At 36.3% G+C, this 24,674-nt stretch overlaps 2 protein-coding genes and 1 non-coding gene across 3 annotated transcripts; all 3 read left to right on the plus strand.

Moving 5' to 3' along the window:
- The first annotated feature begins 1,585 nt into the window (after positions 1-1,585).
- LOC140015777 (uncharacterized) lies at positions 1,586-2,698 on the plus strand. Its single transcript, XM_072068592.1, has one exon. The coding sequence runs from the start codon at positions 1,586-1,588 to the stop codon at positions 2,696-2,698; it is 1,113 nt and encodes a 370-aa protein (XP_071924693.1).
- Positions 2,699-17,906: 15,208 nt separating this feature from the next.
- Positions 17,907-18,013, plus strand: LOC113715274 (small nucleolar RNA R71). The gene has a single exon (XR_003453910.1). It is a non-coding gene; the product is annotated as a small nucleolar RNA R71 (small nucleolar RNA).
- A 1,732-nt stretch (positions 18,014-19,745) lies between these two features.
- On the plus strand, positions 19,746-20,273 carry LOC113713901 (uncharacterized). Its single transcript, XM_027237704.1, has one exon. The coding sequence runs from the start codon at positions 19,746-19,748 to the stop codon at positions 20,271-20,273; it is 528 nt and encodes a 175-aa protein (XP_027093505.1).
- The last annotated feature ends 4,401 nt before the right edge of the window (positions 20,274-24,674 follow it).

The following is a 24,674-nucleotide window of genomic DNA, read 5'->3' on the forward strand; positions in this document are numbered from 1 at the left end:
TCCTTTCATTAGTCTACACAAGAAATATAATAAAAATTTGAGATTCTATTAATTTAGAAAACCCATAAAAATTATGTGAGAAATTTATAACAAGTTGCACATTAAAAACACTTCAAATAAATTTCTAAATATATAGATAAGAATTTATAATTTTCAAGTTTTTAAGCCATTGATCTTGAGAAAGAAATAGAAAATTCAAAAAAACTTGTATATAATTCATAAATCTTTACTTCATACACAAGTACTTTTTGAATTAAAAATAATTTTTGTATTTGATAAAACCTCAAATGAGTTTGTAAACATAAACATCTTGTCTTTTGTTTTTCTCATTTTCAATCCATCAATCTAAATAAGAAATTCTAAAAAATTTGAAAAACTCCTCAAATTGATTGAAAACACTTCAAAATAAAGGAATAATATTTTTGGCTTGAAAAAACTTTGACTACATTTTTAAAACTAATTCTTTTTGTACATTAAAATACCTATTGTTATATTGTGTTCATCAAAATTATACATTTGTACAATTTTTCTTCATTTTCAACCTTTTATTACATGCTTTCATTTTTTTTTTGTTTTTAAAAAAAAGATTAGGACAACAAATGGCACTTTTGGAACAAAAATGTGTTCTCTATTCGAAAATGAGTTTTTAAACAATATCTTTTGAAATGGGTTGACAATGTTACAAAAAGTTAAAAATTGGGGAGGCAAGTGATATTTTTTAAAGTTAAGGGGCTCTAGGTGAAACTGTCACAAACCTTAAGGGAAGTTTTTGAAATTATCCCTAAACCTCATATCCATGAAATTAGCTTTAGGAGAGAATTGTAGTTTTCGTCCCCCAATATTTAACCTATGTGTTAAATTAGTCCTTAGTTTTCGTCTAATGTGAATTTGGTCCTTACAATTTCTGATTTTAAGCACGTATAGGACAACTAATGGAATTTCAAGAAAGGCTAACTATCAACATCAAATTGCTATTAGTCAACAATTTTGAATTTGCTTCTGGTGGGGAGGTGGAGAAAATGAGAGGAAAATACATTGGACTAGTTGGGAAAAAATGTCGCAGGTGAAGGGAAAGGGGGGGCTGGGTTTTAGGGACTTGGAAAAGTTCAATGAAGCACTCTTAGCAAAGCAACTGTGGAGAATACTGTCCTGTCCAGATTTGCTTGTAAGCAGGATTATGAGGGCAAAGTACCTAGCACAACCACAGAACTGGGAGAAAGACATTCCTGGAGCAGCTTCGTGGACATGGAAAAGTATTTTTGGAACAAGACAACTGTTGACAAAAGGACTAGGAAAGATAATAGGTGATGGGAGAACTGTTGATATTTGGCAGGATAACTGGTTACAAGGGAGTGAGGAGGGGAGGATTAAGACTAGAAGGGAACCACAGTGCACACTAAGGAAAGTGGATGAGCTGATAGTGGATGGAGCTTGGGACTAGCAAACACTGAACCGGTGGTTCATAGCAGAGGATATCCAAAAGATCAAAGCTATTCCACTCAGTATCACAGGCTGCCAGGATCGGTTGTATTGGAGATACACCAAATCAAGTGTGTTCACGGTAAAATCTGCATATGATGTATCAATGGAAATAAGGAAGCACAAACAAAAGGAAAGGAGGCAAGGAGATAGCGGAAGTACAAGCTATGCTCAACTGAACTCCAAAGTTTGGAAGAATGTGTGGGCATTACAACTGAAACACAAACTGAAGCACTTCATATGGAGGTGCCTACATCATAGCCTGCCAGTGAATGAGCAAATACATAAGCGAACAGGCAAAGGCAGTCCAATATGTAGCAGCTGTGGGGAAGAGGTGGAAACGTTAGAACACATGTTGTTCTTTTGTAACATGGCTGAAACGACCTGGAAACTTGCACCCATACAATGGGATGGGTTGAAGGATATGAGAGGAAATTTTGTAAGATGGTGGGAAGGGATATTAGGAGTGAAAACTAGGGAGCAAGGACAGGAGCATATAGCGCTGACTGTGAATATCCTATGGCAAATATGGAAGGCAAGGAACAGGACAGCTTTTGATGCATATGAGACAGACCCAAGGAAAACAATGCAAAAAGCTGTGGGTGAGTGGAATGAGTATATAGAAGCCCAACAAGATATAACAGGAGAGTTCATTCAACAAACAACAAACTCAAGCAGAAGTAAGAAATGGAGGCCACCATCAAGAGGTACGATAAAACTAAATACTGATGCTGCATTTTCACAAAATTTGGAGAGAACAGGCATAGGTGTTGTGGCCAGAAATGCTGAAGGGGAGCTGATGAAAGTCTGGGCAAGAGCTGAACTAAAACGTAGTGAGCCACGGGTGGAGGAAGCAGCAGCAATTAGGATGGGAATGCAAATGGCCTGGAAAGCAAACTGGAGGGTAGTTGAGCTTCAATCAGACTGCAAAGACGTGGTGGACATGCTAAACAAGAAACAAAAGCAGCAAAACAACATCGTGGTCATCCTTGAGGATATAGCAAATATGAGATGTTTGTTTGAACAATGTACTTTCTCTTTTGTGCATAGAGATGGGAATAGATGTGCACATAGTGTAGCAAAATTTGCTGTAAAGCTAACAACAAATGTTGAATGGGATGTATGTTTTCCCATGTGGCTCCAAGAGGAAGCCCAAAGTGACTTCAGAGGAAGCGAATCTGATGTACCTAAGTCTTGTAATATCAAGTTTACAAAATGAAATGAAGTTACGATGTTTTGACAAAAAAAAAAAAACAATTTTGAATTTGCATTTTTTGTCCCCAATATTTTGATTTTAAATAATTATATTTCCTTAAATTTTAAATCGTGATATTAAAGGTTTTAGGATGAAATTAGATGCAATTTATAACGAAATTCTATTAAATGGGTAATAAGAATTCTAATTTAATTTAATTTTTTCCATTTTTTATTTAATTTATTCTGCCACTGATATATGATATACTTATTCTTTTCTTTGCAAAATTAATCTCAAATTTGATATAATATATGTATATTATTGTTTTATGCTATTAGTAATTAATTGACAATGAGTTCTATCATTTTTTATAATGTTTAGTGATAGCTAAACACTTTGGCATGTTAATGGATAGAGTTTAGATTGGATCCCTTTGATCCAGATCTAGAGCCATTAAATTCAATTAGACTCAAATCCAGATACAGACCCTTATGGATTTGAAAAACTAAGTCTAAACCCAAACCTCCTGGATTTGGATATCCAATGGATACCCGTTACATTTTTCTAAACATACTAAAGTAAAAATATATTAAAAATATGTAGATTTCAAAAAAGCATAATGCTATCCAATTTTTATTTTCAAATAATAAAATTAATATTCGCGAAGTTGAATGCAATATGATGAATTCAAAAGAATAACTATTAGTGATTGCTTCTATTTATTTTTAAAACTTCAACTGTATCTACATGCAATCTTTCATTTATTTGCCTTTACTTTTTCTCCTTTTTCTAAAAAAATTTATACTGATTACAATGACAACTAAGATTAGTTTGAAAAAAAATCATGAAATCTTACTGTATTAGATCCAATGACCATAGAGTATTAAAATATTTTATAAATTTACTAATATATATAATTTTAGTATATATACATGGGTCTGGATAGAATCCTGTATGGATTTGGATTTAGATATGGATATGGATAATAGAAAACCATACCCTACCCTGACCCATAACTCTTTTACAGGATTTGGATCTAGGTAGGGTCTGGATATGAGAAATTAAATCCAAACCCTATCCAAATACATTGGGTCTAGATAAGATTTGATCCATTGACATGTCTATAAACAACTAATGGAATACCCTTTAAAATATAGAAAAACTATTTGTAAATTAAGTTTTTTTTTATGGGTTTTTCTAATGAGTGCCAGTGCGGCACTTGTTAAGATACCTAAATTACATATAACTTATCATATGAATGCAAACACTAATAATTATTACCCTGCCATGCATTTTTAAACTTTCCTTATATAGCTTTTTATTTCTAAAATATTAAAACTTGAACTACATCTTAATGACTTGGCGCTTGTTAGATAATTTTTTGTTTTCGCATTTCAATTGGTTATCAATTGAGTTTGAAATGAATTTGGTTTCAAAAATTAATTGAATCATTAAATGATTATCAAGGTACCAGATATTAAAATAAATATTTTAAAACTATAGTAATGGAACATTTTATTTTAATTGCTAGGAAAGACAAGAAAATGGAAAACAACAGTTTTTCTAAATATTCTTAAAAGCACTTCGCATTATTATTTTCCTTGACTAGTTTTTATGATTATATTGACTAACTAGAAGAATTTGAAGCCCACATGCACAACATATATAAGAATTTATACAATAGCTACTATAATAAACTTGAGACTAATTATGCAAAAGAGAACAAGAATATGAGATTTAGTGCATGAATAAATGAAATAAAAATAAAACAAGAGAAAAATAAATTTAATTAGAATTTCTATTGCCCATTTAATATAATTTCATTCTAATTTGCAATTCATTTCACTTTAAAATCTTCAATGTCAGTATCTAAAATTTAGGAGAATATAATAATTTAAAATCAAAATATTGGAATCCAAAATTGTAGATTCAAAATTGTTGACTAACGGCAATGTGATGTTGACTATTAGTCATTCTCGAGTTTTCCATTAGTTCTCGTGAATGTGCCTCCATTAGTTGTCGTGAATGTGACTAGAATCATAAACTTTAGGAGCCAGATTTGCTTTAGATGAAACATTAAGAACTAATTAGTACATAAGCCAAATATTGGGGATCAAAACTGCAATTCCCCTTTGTTCTAATGATTGATTCTTACAATTGATTATAATGATTGATTCTAGCGATTGAATACAACAAATTTCAGCATAAGTAACGGTACAGAAGTTCGGCCACAAGTTAATTTATACTTCGGAACCTTTTTCCATGCCATTTTGTTGGCTATAGGTGTAAGATTTTGCTAAATGGAAAAATGAAATTAAACCCACAACACCTAATCCAGCAAGCAACGAATAGAAGTAATCAAGATGTGCTCGATTTAAGTTGTCCGAGAACCAACTTTCTCTACCGTTTTGACTTGTAGCTTTGTCAATCGCAGAGGCAAGAAAACTGCTGAAGAAGCTGCCTATACCTGTGGCACCATGGTAAAAAGAGAGGCCTAAACATCTTAATTCAGTAGGCACCTGATCATAGAAGAATTAATGCATTCCTACGCGAATGAACACATCCCCTAGTCCAAGTAATAGGTATTGAGGTGCCAACCACCAAAAGCTCATAGGAATTGTAGCAATTGGAATAGCAAGCAGACCAAAATCTTGAGCAGTTTTCAGTCGTCTCATCTCAATCAAAGCTACACTGACCATGTTTAGGAGAAATGTTGCCATGCCAATTCCTTTTCTTTGAAGCATTGTTATGCCAGAGAGATAACTTGTTATCCTTCTTGCCACTGGGACAAAAATTCGATCATAAATTAAACTGAAAGGAATCATGTATTGGGAAAATCGGGTAATTTCCCACTCAAAATTACAACTAGTGATTAAACCGATTCAATAATTCCCAGGAAAGATCGTCGAAACAATCTCCTTAGACAGAATTACCATTCCAAGTAAATTCCCAGGAAAGGCTGGAGGGGTCACAAGCGGTCCCACTTAAAACCCAGTCTCCTAGACAGAACTTATGTGCACGGTGTATTATCACAACTATACCCGTGTATACATAAATAATACGTACACACGAATAAGAAAATACACCCAAAAGAATCGTATAATACACTATAAATAAACGCATCAAATATAGACAAATATATTGAATACTATACTATAATAGAAAAGAAACTAATAAATAAATGCGGAACAAATGAAAGAGACAAGGAAAGAACGCACCCGAAAAATTGATAACGGAGTTCGGCCAATTTTGCCTACTCTCCGAGCACCACTCAAGCAGCCCGCTTTTATAAATTTTGGGAGAAGAAAAAGAATACAAAGAATTACAAAATCCTTATGGGTAATTCATCCTTATGGGTAATTCTTTGTTGTTCTTGGTACAATTGGATTGATTTGCTTGAGAGTTATTTATAACTCTCAAGCCTTACATCTCCAACTACTATCACCGATGTGGGATTTATAAATTTTGTCAAAAATCAGCAATATTGGCTTGAGATAGTCAATAATGTTGGCTTTGAATTCAAATGTTGGCTTTGAATTCAACAAATCTCCACCTTGGTATAATTTCTAGTCCCACCAAAAATACAAACCTTCTCACCCAAACGGTCTTTGCGGTGCTTCCAAATTTGCACCATCAGGCGCCAACTCGAATGTGCAGGATATTGACCAAGTCTAAACAATATTCAAACTTGGACCTTGTAACCACCTTGGTCAGCATATCTGCAGGATTCTCCGTAGTCCGAATCTTCTGGAGAAAAATCTCCTCTTCTTCGAGAATTTCCCGCACAAAGTGATAGCGAACATCAATGTGCTTCGTTCTTGCGTGCAAGACCTGGTTCTTCGCTAAGTGAATAGCACTCTGACTATCACAAAACACATCAATGTGTTTTTGATCAACTCCCAAGTCTTCAAGCAATCCTTGAAGCCAAATTGCCTCCTTTACAGCTTCTGTAATCGCCATATACTCTGCCTCCGTTGTAGACAAAGCCACCGTTGACTGCAAAGTAGACTTCCAACTAACTGGCGCTTTGGCAAATGTGAACAAGTAGCCAGTTGTAGAACGTCGCTTATCCAAATCACCTGCATAGTCAGAATCGCAATATCCAACTACACATTGACCAAGTGATTTATCCTGCTCAAATACTAATCCAACATCTACGGTATTTTGGATATACCGTAGAATCCATTTCACAGCTTGCCAATGACCCTTGCCCGGATCATGCATAAACCTGCTTACTACACTAACTGCCTGTGAAATGTTGGGTCTCGTACACACCATTGCATACATTAAGCTACCAACTGCATTAGCATACGAGACTTTTGACGGGATTTTTAGATCAATGCAAGTTTAATTCCGATTTTACACCCGTTGGACTGCAAGTATACAGGTCGCAATTGTAGTACAAGATGTGTATCGGGTCGATCCCACGAGGAGCAATTTAAACAATTACTAAGCCCTTGTTCTCTCTATTATTTAGACTTACAATTAATTTGAGCAGAGAAAGTCTAATGCTGTAATCTACAAATCTGATATACAAATCTAGTTTAACAAATGCTGAATGCAAATAGAGAAATTTCACTTAAGGAAGATTCTAGGGATGTAGATTCCACTTATGGCATAAACAACACAAATGAATGGATTTACTTCTTGATATTATTCTTGCTTAACCAGAGATTCATTTCCAAAGTTTCCAAGTCTCATTTTCATGATGAAATGGCCTAAAGCAATATAGATTTCCCTATTTTCATGGTGAAATACTACTATTACTCTGTTTTATTTCATGAAATGCTAAGTAATCCACCTAAGTGTATCTCTATTTTCATGAACATACAACTCAAGCTCTACTCATGTGTTTCCATTGTTATTACCAATTCTCATTGAACAATAACAACTATAACCAAACTATTGGTGATCAATCAATAGCAAGTAATCACAGCTACACAAGTAGACAAGTTAATACAAGATATAACAAGTGTAAATCACATTCAATTTATACTATTTAGCCATAAGTTTCATCTACTCCCTAGATGAAGAAAGTTAGCTACTCATGTATGATTCAACAATCAGAATCACAAGTTTATTGCTGCAAAACATCATACAGTATAAGTATAAGAAAGATGAAAGAAAGCTTAGCCAACTGAAGGTGAAGCTCTCTAATTCCTGCTATACTCTTGCACAATCTGATTACCAGTGAAAAACTCCAAAGACAAAATGCTTCTCCAAGACTCCTAACTAGAGAGAAACTTGTTACAAAATGAAAAACTAGCTACGTATGGTAATGCCAGGCTTCTCCTCTGTGTTTCTGCATAAAAGGTGGAAGAAATTCCATTCCTCTTACTTCATAATTTCCTCCACTCAGATTTTGTAAAAAGAAGTCAAAGATATGATATTTCCTTTTGTCCATACTCATTTGGTCTTCTCTTTTGTTGCAGAAGCATGTGCCACCGATTTCTGTCCCTCAAAATAGCTGAAAAGTTGTGAAAAAGGTAAAGAAAAACGGCTGTTGCACTTGCTGAGGAGAGAGACAGATCCGAGCCTCGGATCCGAGGAGTGAAAATGGATCCGAGCTCGGATCTTCAGGATCCGAGGGATTTCATAATGGATCCGAGGTCGGATCGTCCTGACCTCGGATGCTCTCCGCCAGAAGTACAGACGAGGGTTCGGATCCATCTTGTGCACACTGATCCGAGCTCGGATCCGTATTGACCAATTTCCAGTTTTTCACTTCTTCTCTTTTTCTACATTTTTGCTCCTAATTTCTTGTGTACTTTGTCCTCTGGATGACCCTTACATTTCTTTGAACTTGTGCATGAATTTCATACATCAATTACCTTCATAAATTCACAAGATTAACGCATTAATTCACTCATTTATCAATTTTTTGAAACCTTAATCAATATTTAAGCAATTATCACCAAAAGAGTTCAAATATGGCTTAATCTTCTCAGAACATACCAAAAATTAATGCCAAATTCATACAAAATGTACGTTAAATATTCACTTATCAAATTCCCCCACACTTGAATCATTGCTTGTCCTCAAGCAATTTTTTTTACAACTTACTTCAACTATTTTAATAGATAAAACAATATACGTACTTTTGTCAATTTTAATTCCTCAAAAACCTAGAAACCAATCATTATGCCATTTCTCAGATTACACTAAATACTCATAATATTTAATTAAATAAAAATAATTATGCCTTAATTTCAACAAATTCAAATCAATTCTCTCATTCTATTCTAATTTCACAAATAAGTAAATCACATAGTCAATTTTATGGCCTTCCTTATCCCAAAACTTATCAATTTAGGGGGATTTATTCACATTTCTTCTTATTTAAATAATGAAAATGTCTTTTTACGCGAAAATCAACACTTTTAGGTGAAAATTCCCGGTTACTCAACATTTCACTTATTTAAATTGCTAAGCATACTCTTAATTCCAATACCTTTTTACGCGAATGTTGACATTTGTAAATGCCAACCCCCGGTTACTCAGTATATGAATCATTGGAGTAGAAAAATAATAATATTATTCTTTTTTTTTCTTTTTTTCTTTTTTTCTTTTTTCTTTTTTTTTTTTAACATATAATTTCTTTTTCCCTCTAAGTATAATTAAAGGAAGAATTTGGCATTGTTTTTTACTATATCAATCACTTACTTATAAAATTAAGTAAAAATGATAAATCTCATTAATTTTGCAAAATTCTAAGCATAATTTTTCTTATTTAACCAAATATACTTTCTAAAATGTAAATATCCTAATTGCATAATAATTCATTCCAGGCCAAATAAGAACTAAACTTTTCCAAAATACACATAGCATTTTATCCAATGGAAGAATTAGACACTTAAAATTTTAACATTTTGGCCATTTTTATGGAAGAATTGTAATGAAATATTGGAAAATATTTTAGAAAAATTTTGACAGAGTTTCCCCATAAAAATGGATGAAACTCCCTGCCAACAACCTCAATTTTCACAAAAATTATCCTCATGACTATCTCCACATATAATTCCAACATTTTTAAGCCATAAACAACTAAAATCATGCATTTCAACACACAATCACCCATAAGATAAGTAATGCCTCCCCACACTTAAAATCTACAATGTCCTCATTGTAGAGGAAGGTAAAAGAACTGAAACTTCCCTCAAAATAGGTGGTGATGCCGTTTGAATCTTTTAATCATCACGCTCATCCATTTTCTGTCCAAAATGAGACAACAAGGATACCAAATACCATAAGTAGCACAAAATGATTTAAATTAAAGAAAAATAAAAGCTACAAAGTTTGTCTTAACAAAAGAAAAGAAAAATAAAGAAATAAAAGGTCTAATGCGCTAAAAAGCATCATGGCTGCTGGGAACGAGGGTCTACTGATGAGGTGTCGGTGTAGGGGACCGTCGAATATGAAAATGATCCTCGATCGCACGAAGACGGTGATCATGTCTGTCGAGTCGCTCAGTCATCATCCGTTCCGTCTGGTCAATGCGCTCGACGACTCGCGTCTCCATACAGCAAATAGCATTGAGAAGCTCTTGCCACTTGGAGCGCGTTTGAGGAGGTGGTCGTGGAACCGGAGGAGGAAGAGTCTGCTGTGCCTCCGTCTCTTGAGTTTCCGCTTGTGGTTCAGTGTGAGGCGGAGGCTGAGTGGAAGTCGATGCTTCTCCTGTGTCCCGGACCAAAGTAGCTCCAAAATCAGTAGAAATACCCAAGGATTTGAGTAACGAATCATTTACCTCCTCGGCCGACCTCGTTACCACCGATCTCTCGGTTCCAAGAGGAACCTTGAGCTTCTCAAAAATGAGGGATAGCAGTCGAGGGAATCCAAAACAAGTCTCGCCGGCCCTCATGCGAGCTGTGGTCCGCATATAACTGATGATAATGCTGGGTAGAGGAATACCAGTCAACTGTCTACCCACTCCATGTATCATCTTATCCAGAAAATAGAGATCGCTATTTCGGATCTCCCGTTTACCACTCTTTTTCGGCACCACATTGAAGGCAAAAAGATAGAAGATCAGGTGGTAACGATGCTCAAAGGAGTCGGCATATACCGTGAGTTTTTTCGAACTTCCTCGCTCACGGTACTGACCCTTTAGACGTCCCACGGCTTCTCCCACTTGCCAAGGGTCTCGAGCTTTGAATTCTTTGGTCAGTTTGACATCTTCGCCTTCGTCTTTGAGTTGGACGAAGTGTCTCAATGTATCTCGATTGAGAGTCACTCTTTTACCTCGAACCCATGAGACGATGAGGTTGCCACTGTGGCTCTGCTTGTTCTCCACATTGGCATAGAACTCCCTGACCAGGTTGGGGTAGTAGTGCTTGGGCAACTGAAGGATGTTCTCCCATCCAAGCCTCTTGAATGCTGTCGAAATGTGGTAGTGCGCATCCACCTCCGGTGCCAAGTGTTTCTCAATTATGATCTCCTTGTCCAATCCGGCTTCATACCACTGTTGGTTCTCAAGTGATGTGAATCGTGTGGTATCGTAGTCCGGAGGTGGCTCATCACGGCTAGTAGACGCTGTCTTCCGGCGAGATCGAGGTGGTGATTCAGGCGAAGGGGATTCTTCCTCAAGCGACTCCTCATGCACAGAAGGTGTATGTTCTTCACTTGACGATGGTGTAGGAGTACGAATACGAGCCCTCCTTGTACGAGCCATAGCACCTATAAACAAGATGAGTATTTATTAGAAACGATAGAAACTCTCTCATACATATTAAATAAGAATTTAAGAAAATTTTGGCAGAGTTTCCCCTTGAAAAAGGGCTAAACTCCCTGCCAAAATGTACCCAAAATTAAACAAATAAACTTCCTAACAATTCTCAAATCCAATTCCCACACTCAGAAAGGATATTAGCAGTAAAGAAATCATTTCATGCATATTAAGTGCAAATAATTTTAAATTATATCCATTTGCAAGAATGAACACTCAAACACTTGAGAATATCTCCAATCCAATTCATAACACTCGTTAACACTTAAGTTAACTACACATGAGTCCCAATTCATCCAAATACTAATTATTTCAAGTAAAAGTGGTTCAATGTGCTTAACTTGATCGGGAACACACACTTTTACCCAATGGGCTATTGCTCTAGTGATAACATATCATTTTCAATTATAACAGTGATTTATACTCTCGGAACAAGTTCATATATTCACAGAAAGCAAAATTCACAAGTTTAAACCACTAAAATGCTCAAGCCCAAAAGTTGAGAAGGAAATCTCAAAACTATCACCAAATCCATAATTCTCACACAAATAAGCATGAAAATAGTTATAGCAGCTGATTTGAGCACAATGTAGCACAATTATATCACGAATTTGCAACAATTAAGCTAGTAGCAAAATATATCGAGAAACTAAAAATATACAAAAATGAGAGATATAAAATGTCACAGAAATTCGAAATGTGTTACCTCAAATAGATGGAGTGATGATGGAGGATGATAATGATGCAAAAATGGAGAACAACCAAGCCCAAACTCGACCTCAAATTGCAAGATTTCAATTCGGCCCTAATTTGCGTCTTGAAGATCAAAACCCCTCAATTTGATGTTTTTGATTTCAAATTGTTGAGGGTTAATGCTCACAAGAGGTTAGGGAAGGTTTTATTGTGAAAAATTGGGAATTTTATAGATGAAATGGAAGATTGGAGGAAAAAGGAATAGGGTTTCGAAGAGAGAGAGAAGAGAAATCTGGAAAAATGAGGAACCGAGGCCTCGTTTCCTTTCTTATCGTGAAAGGATCCGAGGTCGGATCCTTTCTGGAAGGGCTCGGATCTGATAGGGCTCGGATCAGTCCCAACAGAAACACAGACGAGCCCTCGGATTGATCTGGGTTGGAATGATCCGAGGTCGGATCTATGGATCCGCGGTCGGATCTGTCTGGCTTTTTAGGATCCGAGCTCGGATCTGTATTTCTCTGCACTAATTGTAGAAACTGCAATTTTTCTAAACTTTTTCTCCCTTTTTCGGCCAATTCCATATTACACATTGGACATCCCTTTTCTCAATTCCAACGTCCCATGCACATGTAATATACCATAAACATAATATCCAACCTCTCAAAACACAACAAACACATCTACATTGAAAATCGAGGGGTGGGGTTCTTTGATCATTTTTGCATTTTTACACTAAAATGGCATTTTTGAGCATTAAATGTACATCAAATGAGTCCATAAGCCTTTATAACCATGATATCACCAAAACTCATTTGAAATGCACAATGTATGTATATGCATGGGAATTTTAAACACTTAAAACACAATTTGGTAAGAAAAACTCCCTTTTACACATATTCTTCAAGTGCACCTCCGAGATGGATGATAAAACTCCCGTACCTCCTACAGACAAGTGAAATACATCTAATTAGTCAATTAAATCACACCAAAATGTAAGAAACACATAAATACACACTTATCATCGGGTTGCCTCCCAACTAGCGCTTTTGTTTATAGTCGTTGGCTCGACTTTCTTATTACTTCTTTTAACTCTCAATGGCATTTCCTAAGGAGTACATTACTCCTTTAGGAACTTTTTCTCCGGCTAAATAGAGCTTCAATCTTTGGCCATTTACTTTGAATGGAGCACCATTTTCTCCTTTTATTTCCACTGCTCCATAAGGAAACATGCGAACCACTTCAAATGGACCGGACCATCGAGACTTAAGCTTTCCAGGAAATAATTTAAGCCTTGAGTTAAACAACAAAACCTTTTGCCCTACTTCAAAATGCTTAGGGAGGATGTGTTTATCATGCCAAAATTTCACTTTTTCTTTGTAAATCTTGACATTCTCATATGAAATCAACCGCAATTCCTCCAATTCGCTTAACTCAAGCATTCTCTTTTCACCTGTAGATTTAAAATCAAAGTTAATTTCTTTAACGGCCCAATAAGCTCTATGTTCTATTTTCACAGGTAAATGACATGCTTTCCCATAAACAAGCTTATATGGAGACATTTCCAACGGCGTTTTAAATGCCGTTCTATACGCCCATAAAGCATCTTCAAGCTTGTTTGACCAATCCTTTCTTGATTGGTTTACTGTTTTCTCCAAAATGATTTTAATTTCCCGGTTGGCCAACTCCGCTTGTCCATTAGCTTGAGGATGATAGGGGAGTGACTTTTTATGCCTGCACCCATATTTAAGCAACAAAGTGTCAATAGCTTTATTACAAAAATGCTTACCTTCGTCGCTTATTATTGCCTTTGGGACTCCAAACCTACAAAATATGTTCCGTCTCAGGAACTTAAGCACAACTTTAGCATCATTAGTTTGTGAAGGAATGGCCTCCACCCATTTAGAGACATAATCAACTGCTAAAAGGATGTACTTGTTATTATATGAGCTAGGAAATGGTCCCATAAAATCAATGCCCCAAACATCAAATAACTCAACTTCCAAATATGTAGTCAAAGGCATTTCATTCCTTCTTGAGATATTACCGGTTCTTTGGCATTGATCACAACTTTTCACCCAATTTCTAGTATCTTGGTGCATAGTAGGCCAATAAAATCCAGATTGCCATATCTTTGCTACAGTCTTAGTAGTACTAAAATGACCTCCCGTTTCAAGAGTATGACAATGCATTAAAATGCTATGTACCTCCTCCTCCGGAACACATCTTCTAATTATTCCATCTGCACAATGTTTGTAAAAGAATGGTTCATCCCAAAAGTAATGTTTAGCATCATTTAAGAATTTTTTTCTTTGATGAGAATTCAAATCATTTGGTATCACTCCACTAGCTATAAAGTTAACTAGATCAGCATACCATGGTGACTTATAAATTGCCATTAAAAACTCATCTGGAAATTCTTCTTTAATGGACAAATGGTCATCTTGCTGCATGTTCTCCAGTCTAGAAAGATGATCTGCAACTAAATTCTCGGATCCTTTTTTATCTTTGATCTCCAAGTCAAATTCCTGCAACAATAAAATCCATCGAATTAATCGCGGTTTTGCATTTTTCTTATTTAACAAATACTTGAGTGCTGCATGGTTAGTATAAACGATAACTTTAGATCCTACTAAGTACGATCTAAATTTATCCAATGCAAAAATCACTGCTAGCAACTCCTTCTCTGTTGTTGCATAGTTAACTTGAGCTTCATTTAACATTTTACTTGCATAATAAATGACATGAAGTCGCTTATTATGTTTTTGCCCAAGAACAGCCCCAACTGCAAAATCACTTGCGTCACACATTAATTCGAATGGCAAGCTCCAATCCGGTGATGCTATGATGGGTGCGGAGACAAGTTGCTTCTTCAACCTATTAAAAGCAAGTACACACTCATCATTAAAGTGAAAAGGAACATCTTTTGCAAGTAATTCACATAAAGGTTTAGCAATCTTGGAAAAATCCTTAATAAACCGCCGATAGAATCCCACATGTCCAAGAAAGCTACGAATGCCTTTCACATTGGTTGGTGGAGGCATTCTCTCAATAACCTCTATTTTGGCTTGATCAACCTCAATACCTTCTGAGGAAATTTTGTGGCCTAACACAATACCTTCACAAACCATGAAGTGACATTTTTCCCAATTGAGTACAAGGTTTGTTTCTTCACATCTCTGCAAAATTAGATCTAAATTGTTAAGACAATCATCATAAGTAGATCCAAATACAGAAAAATCATCCATGAAGATTTCCATAATTTTCTCATTAAAATCAGAGAAAATTGCCATCATGCATCGTTGGAAAGTGGCCGGTGCATTGCACAGTCCAAAAAGCATCATTCGAAATGCAAAAGTACCGTAAGGACAAGTGAATGTAGTTTTCTCTTGATCTTCTGGTGCAATAACTATTTGATTGTATCCTGAAAAACCATCCAAGAAACAATAAAATTCATATCCGGCCAATCTTTCTACCATTTGATCAAGAAAAGGAAGAGGGAAATGATCCTTCCTAGTAGCTGCATTCAATTTTCTGTAATCAATACAGACTCGCCAACCAACCACAACTCTAGAGGGAATCATTTCATCATTTTTACCATGTACTATGGTTATCCCCCCTTTCTTTGGTACTACATGGATAGGAGAAATCCACACACTGTCAGAAATTGGAAAAATTATATCTGCATCCAACCATTTAAGGATTTCTACTCTTACCACTTCTTTCATGTTTGGATTTAACCTTCTTTGAGTCTCAACCACTGGTTTAGAATTTTCTTCCAATAAAATCCTGTGCATACAAATAGTTGGACTAATTCCTTTGATATCAGAAATTGTCCATCCTATAGCCTTTAAACGCTTCCTTAAAACACGTAAGAGCTTGTCTAATTGTTCCTCATTTAATGCTGAATTTACAATCACAGGCAGTGTCTCTTTTTCTCCAAAAAATGCATATTTGAGGTGCTTAGGCAGCGGTTTAAGCTCAAGCTGCGGTGCTTTCTCACATGATGGTGGAGGTAGCCCTTTGCTCAGTCCTAACGCCTCGTATGCATTTCTCCTTTTATAAGGAATTTGTGCCTGCAAAAATTCAGTCATTTCTTCAATCTGTTCCTCTTGTATACCTATACCATTAAGACAAAGTTCAAGAGAATCATTATCAAGATTTACTTGACTCATTTCTAATGCCAATTCATCACATATGTCAACCGAATAAACATGGTCGGTAAAAGAGGGATATTTCTCTACTTTACTCAAATCAAATTCCACTTCCTCTTCACCGATTTGAAACTTAAACTTACCTCGTTTGACGTCTATTATTGTACCTGCAGTGGCCAGAAATGGTCTACCAAGTATAATAGGTACATTTACATCTTCCTCCATATCTAAAACAACAAAATCGACAGGAATAATAAATTTCTTCACTTTAATGAGCACATTTTCCAATATGCCCATTGGATGTCTAATAGACCTGTCAGTCAATTGCAAGGAAATGTTAGTACGCTTCAACTCTTTCAACCCCAATTGCCTAGCCACAGTTAAAGGGATCAATGACACACTTGCACCAAGGTCACAAAGTGCTTTAGAAAATTCTACATTACCGATAGTGCAAGGAACTGTAAAACTCCCTGGATCTTTCAATTTGGGTGGCAATTTATTTTGTATGATTGCACTACATTCTTCTGTTAATGCAATTGTCTCACTGTCTACCAACTTCCTTTTCTTGGTCATTATCTCCTTGAGAAACTTCGCGTACGAAGGAATCTGCAAAATAGCATCCACAAAAGAAATGTTAATATGTAATTGTTTAAAAATGTTGAAAAATTTCTCAAATTCTTTGTCATTTCTTGAAGGCTTCAATCTTTGAGGGAATGGCACCGGTGGAGGAATTGGTGTTGCATCTTCCATTTGCAGTTCATTTTCCTCTATCTTTTCTTTCCCTTTTTCTTCCTTGCTTCCCTCTTTTAACTCACTCAATTTCTTATTCTCTATTTTTTCAAACTCTCTTCCACTTCCAACTACTGGCGGCTCAACTAATTCCTTACCACTACGGAGGGTTATGGCCTTCACATGCTCCCTTGGGTTCACTTCAGTTTTGCTAGGTAAATCCCCTTGGTTGCGATTATTAACCGCATTGGCAATTTGGCCTAATTGGACCTCAACATTCCTGTACATATTGGTGAGTTGGTCCATTCTTCCCTCAATTCTTTCAAACCATTGAGTAGTTGCACTAGCTACCTTTTCAATTTTATCATTCGATGCATTGGCTAGCTTTTCGATTGCCAATTCCCAAGCTGGTTTGGACTCATGCAGTGTTTGCTTTTGTTGAAAACCTGGTGGATTAACTGGTCTTTGTTGGTTCCCTTGATCTTTCCATCCAAAATTCGGGTGATTACGCCATCCTGGATTATAAGTATTGGAGTATGGATTGTTTTAGGGTGGACGGTTGTAATTGTTGAGATATTGAACCTGTTCACTGCTAGAACACATAAAATCATCATGATCTCCGCCGCAAATGGTACAACTTGCAACAACTACTCCTTGATTAGAACTAGAACCAACTTGCCTATTAAGCATCTTAACCACATTATCCATTTTTGCACTTAACATATTCAAGGTATCTACTTCAAGCATACCTGCGGTTCTCCTTGAATTACCTCGTTCGTTTGCCCATTGGTAGTTGTTAGCAGCCATTTCTTCGATCAATTTCTGAGCTTCCTCAGCTGTCTTTCCCATTAAAGCTCCTCCCGCTGCTGCATCTACATGTGTCTTTGTTGGATAGGTGAGACCATTGTAAAATGTTTGGACTACTAGCCAATAGGGTAGACCATGATGAGGGCATCTTCGTTGCAATTCCCGATAGCGCTCCCAAGCTTCATACAATGTCTCTCCTTCCTGTTGAGAGAAACTAGTTATATCCATTCTTAATTTAGCAGTTTTTCCAGGTGGAAAGAATTTATTAAGAAAAGCCTTAGCTAATTAATCCCAAGTAGTAAAAGTATTTGGAGGATGAGATTGTAGCCAAACCTTAGCCTTGTCCCTTAGTGAAAATGGAAACAATCGAAGTTTAATCGCATCTTCACTAACACCATTAAACTTAATTGTATCACAAATTTCAAGAAATGTTGACAAGTGAAAATTTGGATCCTCAGTAGCATTACCTCCATATTGAGATTGTTGTACCATTTGAATCAGTGATGGTTTTATCTCAAAGTTATTAGCGTTTACCGTTGGTCTTACAATGCTAGTTTGAGATCTTTGTGCTCCCGGTAAAGCAAAATCTCGCAGAATTCTCCTATTTGATTCATTTTCTGCCATTTCTTCCTCAAATTGTAATTCTATCAAGATATCTTCTATTGGCTGCCAAACCTCTTGTTCCTCTTGATGTGATGTGTTCCTCCTTTGTCTGCGTAGTGTTCTTTCAATTTCCGGATCGAAATGTACAACTCCTCGATTTGATCGGTGCATACACTACAAACAAAAATAAGAGAAAATTTTTGTACTTTTAATTCAACAACTTGAATAAAGATAATGAAATTTATCTAAATTAATAGAGATGATGAGGCCCTAATATTGCCGCTCCCCGGCAGCGGAGCCAAAAACTTGACGGGATTTTTAGATCAATGCAAGTTTAATTCCGATTTTACACCCGTTGGACTGCAAGTATACAGGTCGCAATTGTAGTACAAGATGTTTATCGGGTCGATCCCACGAGGAGCAATTTAAACAATTACTAAACCCTTGTTCTCTCTATTATTTAGACTTACAATTAATTTGAGCAGAGAAAGTCTAATGCTGTAATCTACAAATCTGATATACAAATCTAGTTTAACAAATGTTGAATGCAAATAGAGAAATTTCACTTAAGAAAGATTCTAGGGATGTAGATTCCACTTATGGCATAAACAACACAAATGAATGAATTTACTTCTTGATATTATTCTTGCTTAACCAGAGATTCATTTCCAAAGTTTCCAAGTCTCATTTTCATGATGAAATGGCCTAAAGCAATATAGATTTCCCTATTTTCATGGTGAAATACTACTACTACTCTGTTTTATTTCATGAAATGCTAAATAATCCACCTAAGTGTATCTCTATTTTCATGAACATACAACTCAAGCTCTACTCATGTGTTTCCATTGTTATTACCAATTCTCATTGAACAATAACAACTATAACCAAACTATTGGTGATCAATCAATAGCAAGTAATCACAGCTACACAAGTAGACAAGTTAATACAAGATATAACAAGTGTAAATCACATTCAATTTATACTATTTAGCCATAAGTTTCATCTACTCCCTAGATGAAGAAAGTTAGCTACTCATGTATGATTCAACAATCAGAATCACAAGTTTATTGCTGCAAAACATCATACAGTATAAGTATAAGAAAGATGAAAGAAAGCTTAGCCAACTGAAGGTGAAGCTCTCTAATTCCTGCTATGCTCTTGCACAATCTGATTACCAGTGAAAAACTCCAAAGACAAAATGCTTCTCCAAGACTCCTAACTAGAGAGAAACTTATTACAAAATGAAAAACTAGCTACGTATGGTAATGCCAGGCTTCTCCTCTGTGTTTCTGCATGGTGGAAGAAATTCCATTCCTCTTACTTCATAATTTCCTCCACTCAAATTTTGTAAAAAGAAGTCAAAGATATGGTTGTGTCGTTTCCATCTGGTGCTAATTTTGCTTTCTCCGGAATTTATGCAAAATGTACGCGTGTTGGCCGCCGCCCTTTGTGGGATGCGATGGAGTCCATTAGTATTAATACTCAAGGGGCATGGATAGCTGCGGGTGATTTTAATGTTATTTCAGCAGCTGAGGAACGTGTAGGTGGCTCACCGGCGAATGTTAGAAATATGGAGGAGTTTAATTCCTCCATGTTTAATTGTGGGTTGGCTTCTGTTGATTTTGATGGGCAGCCCTTTACTTGGACTAATGGGGTTGTTTGGCAACGGTTAGATAGGGCTTTAACGAATGCTGCATGGGTAGAGGCATATCCTATTAACCGAGTTTCGCATTTAGCCCGAGGCAGATCTGATCATTCTCCTCTATTAATTAAGTGTTGCTCCACTACTCAAACATCTTCCGCCTTCCGTTTTTTGAATGTTTGGTCTGGCCATGCACAATATCCTGGGGTGGTTAAGGAAGCTTGGGAGACTATGAATGCTTGGAAGTCATAACTTTGAAATGATGTACCTCGATATTCAAAACGCCGAATTTAATTCCATTTATTGTGTTTGAAACCTTGTTTGGAACTCATATTTTGTTATGAATTTCAAAGGCTGATTCACTTTCTGTGAATTTTGCCGAATTTCCAAACATCACCGAATAACCAAGGTTGGTTCTGTCTTGTTAATAAGTCAGCGACTTTGAGCTGAAAAATGAATGCTTTCTATTTGGAATCTTGGAAAAGTATCTTTTAGGAACTTTTAATACTTTGAACCTAGATTCCAACGGTATAAAGTTTTTCATTTTTGGACATGCCAAATTCAAGATCTGATTTTTCTAAATTTGACGTACAAAACTGAAATTTTTCGATTTCTTGGGAAATGAGTTTTTGAAAACTCAACACCTTATCCCGATATCGATATATCGTTTTGGACCCGATTTCATGGAGGATACAAGTCTCCTTTGTGACTTTAAAATCCTCACTTTTGAAACTTACATGTTGATAGAGTAAAGCTCTTTAAGATATTTTCTTAATCCTAAACTAGTGGATATTCTTACTTGAGTGATGTATGATTGTGAATAATAGAAAATCGATATTTCTTCAAAAGCTCACGAGGACCTTCAAGAGAGTCTCGGAGTGGACATCTAAAAGCATATTTGCTCATTTTCTCACTTTTGAATTGGTGAGTATTTCTTATAGGTGTACGTGACTTGAACAGTTTTGCTACATGTTTACTTCATAGTTATTGTGTACTTAAGTGTTAAGTGCACCCTATAAATGCTCTTATGTAACTGTCCACCGTTTTAAAACGAGTGTGTACTTTATCTCAGTCGACCTACTAAAATGATAAATTTCTACCGTTAACCGTGAACTACTACCATTTACTAATTTACTTGATTACTTGCGCATGTTGTAAGTTCTAAGCTGAACTGGATCCTGCCCTTAGTTACTAACCTGCTCGAGCCAAGACTGGGCTCGGTCGGGTAGGTTGGAACCCTGGACCACCGTTTCGATATACTCAAGTATTATCACTGGAGGGATAAGGTAATGACCAGACAAACCGAGGGGATCATTGGAATTATAAGGTGAAGTGGACTGAAATCGTTTCAAGTGATCACCGTATCCTTTCAATGTGTGTTTATTTCTGCACAATGATAAATGTCTCATTTTAATGTACCAATGTGAAATCTTGAACCGTACATGTGTTATGCTCAATTTACTTGATTTATTAGAATTGCTTAGATTTTGGAACCTCACTGGGTTGTTTAACTCATTCCACAATTTTATTTTCCTTAACAGGGTTCAAGGCCGAGAGTGTTCGCGAATAATATTAGGTTATTTTCTTTTGGAGACTTAAGTCGTATTGTAGCATATGACTGTAGTAAATATTTTTTTAGGTTGTATTTAAGCTTGAAGGTTATCTAATTGTAAGTATGAAATGTTTTGGAGTACTTTTCTTATATATTGAAAATATTTGAAGTATTTCTAGTTTTTAAATTATGGATTGTAGTGAGTTCCGGCGAGAGTTGGGCAGGTGTTCCACCGATACCCTTGGGTTCGCCCTTGGAGAAGTGGAGACGTCATAGGTGGTATCAGAGCCATTTCACGTGGTCTCTGCGCGGGGTGAGTTTGGGTCAAGTGGTGTTATGTTTCTTATTATGTGAATGGGTAAAGACTTAAATACTCTTCTAAAGCGTAAGCTGTGAATCATGAATGTGATAGGTATAAACCCTTTATCTTGATATTTGGGGAAATTATATATGTCTGTTGAGTAGGAATTTCAAATGTGGTGATTTACTCTTGGGACTGGCTAGTTCGAGATGTGAATTATCTTATTTCGAATTCTTGTACCCGAGTACTTAAGAGTTGAGGGCAATGCTAGGAACTTGAGATCTCTATTTGCGAGGAATAAGAACGAATCAATATTTCACGTGAATAGTTACACAAAATCAATAATCGTTTGGCTAGGATGACACAATAATTAAGAGAGAGAGATGGAGAAGATCGTGGCCCAGAGGATCCTATTATTAGGGAACGAGAATAATTTAGTTCCAATTAATCAAATAAAACACTATTTTTAATCTTTTGTAATGGGACGATGAGAATAGGACTTAAGAGTTCGTGCCTTGGAGATACATGTACTTTTGTTAATTATCTGTTTACTTTTGTTTACTGACCTTGACTTGGTATGTACTTTACTTGACTGTAACTTGTGTTATGATCTGATAAACTCTAGTTTGTGTTTGACTTGTACGCTGATAATATTATTTGTGCAAGTGATTTTATTTTCTTTAGAATTGTTACCGGTATGTGTGTATAGTTCAGTTATGAATTAGTGTGGGATTTATGCATGTGCACATAGATTAGTTGTGAGCATGAAAACTAGAGGACAATGTAAGGGACGTCAACCCAAACAAGCCCGAAATCAAAGGGTAGATAATGATTCTGCTATTGATCAAAACACCGAGCTTAGGGTTGGGAGAGGAGATGACCAAATGGGATTAGTTTTAACTCGCATGACGGATGTACTAAAACTCTTAGTAGCTCAACAGGGCCAGGGGGTTGGACAAGGAAACCAACGTGGAAACCAAGAGATAGGGGAGGATCGAGCTTTGGAACGGTTTTAAAAATTTTTTTCACCCAAATTTTCTGGAGGACTTGATCCAGAAGTGCTGAAAATTGGTTAGAAAATATAAGAAATATATTCGATGTCTTGAACTACACAGAAAAAAGACAAGTCACCTTTGCTGTATTTCAACTTGAAGGAACAGCCCGAACCTGGTGGAATGTTATAAGAAACAAGTGGGAAAGACATCGAACTCCAAAAACTTAGATGAACTTTGCATGAGAGTTTAATGAGAAGCTTCTTCATCCATTAGTCTAAAAAAAGAGAGAAGACGACTTTATAAAGCTTCGTCAAGGAATTTCGAGTGTGGCTGAGTATGAAATACAATTCACGAAATTATCTACATATGCTCCAGAATTGGTCGCAGCGGAATGAAAGAGAATAAGACAGTTTATCTAAAAATTAAATTTAGAAATCCAAGTTGCCCTTGCTGCAATACAGATTAAAACATTTAGTGACGCTCTTGAGAAAGCACAAAGGGTAGAGAGCACCAAATCCCAATTAAGAATCTTTCAAACGAGGAAAAGAGATGTATTCGGTAGTAGTAATTACGTTGAAGTACCAAGAAAAATTGGACCGCCACCTAAAGTTAGAAAAGGAGTAGATGGAGTAAGACTACCACTTCCTTTACCACTCATGATAAAGAAATCCAAAGGAATTAGGTCACGAGGAGCTCCAGTAGGACAGAGCCAATTAAGGGAAATTTCGCAGGCAAGTTAAGTCACAACTCCTTATCTGACCTGTGGATATTGTGGAAGGACGAATCATATTGAAGAAAACTGTTGGGTGAAGGGACGAAAGTGTATGGGTACCAACTATAAAGTTCACGACTGCCCAAAGAGATATTCATGAGAAAATACTATTCAACAAGGAAGACAAGTCAATGGAGGAGGAAACCGACCAGTGACACCTGCAAGAACATATGAAATGATCACACAACAAGGTTCAGGATTATCTGAGATTGTGGAAGGTATGAATTTCGCGAACGAAATTCTTTTAAGGGGGAGAGGCTGTGAGGACTCGTGTTTTTATTTCTTAATTTAGCTATTTTTATAATTAATTTCCCTAGTTATATTTAATAACCCTAGTAGTGCATGAATTTTTCTTAAGTTTCGATTTTTCGCGCGCGCATCATAAGTTCGCACATTCTGCTTAAATACGCCTGTTTCACGTCGGAGCGGCTAAGTGGAGATATAAGAAATTTATACTAGACTACTAAGAGTGAATAATTATAGTGTTAAAGGAAGTACACTGGAGGTTTAGTACACAAGTATAACAAACAAGAGATAAAACGGTGGTAGGAAACCCGCGCGCGACAACTATTAAGAGTTGACTTTTTGCCCAATGGCTACTATTCCATTCTTTCTCCCCAAGTTTTAGCACACAAACCTCTCTCATCTCTCTCCATTTTTTGGCCAGTAGCCCCAAGGAAGAAGAAGGAAAGAAAACTCCATCCAATCTTGCACCATTTCACCTCTAAATCTTCACACAACTCACATACCACTAGGAGAGCAACTTTAGCTTGGAGAAGGGCTTCATCTTGCGGGTTTTCTTGGGAGTTTTTGGTGCAAAATTTCTGGTTTCTTCAAGAGCTAAGAGGTAGCGATCATCCACCTTGAATCTTTCCAATTTTTTCTCAAAGTTGGAGCTTTAATGGCAAGGGTTTGAAACCCAAACATAAAACTAGGTAGAGGACTTGAGAAATCCATTTGATTTGCTTTAATCTTAGGTAGAGGTCTTGAGGTGGCCTCTAGGAAGTTGGTTTGAGGTGTAAATACTTGAATA

This window comes from Coffea arabica, chromosome 10c (assembly GCF_036785885.1).
Source record: "Coffea arabica cultivar ET-39 chromosome 10c, Coffea Arabica ET-39 HiFi, whole genome shotgun sequence".
In the NCBI taxonomy this organism is placed as follows: domain Eukaryota; kingdom Viridiplantae; phylum Streptophyta; class Magnoliopsida; order Gentianales; family Rubiaceae; genus Coffea; species Coffea arabica.

What these genes read in the sequence shown, in the direction of transcription:
- LOC113713901 (XM_027237704.1), top strand. Translation starts at nt 19,746, where the DNA reads ATGGTTGTGTCGTTTCCATCTGGTGCTAATTTTGCTTTCTCCGGAATT.
- LOC140015777 (XM_072068592.1), top strand. Translation starts at nt 1,586, where the DNA reads ATGGAAATAAGGAAGCACAAACAAAAGGAAAGGAGGCAAGGAGATAGC.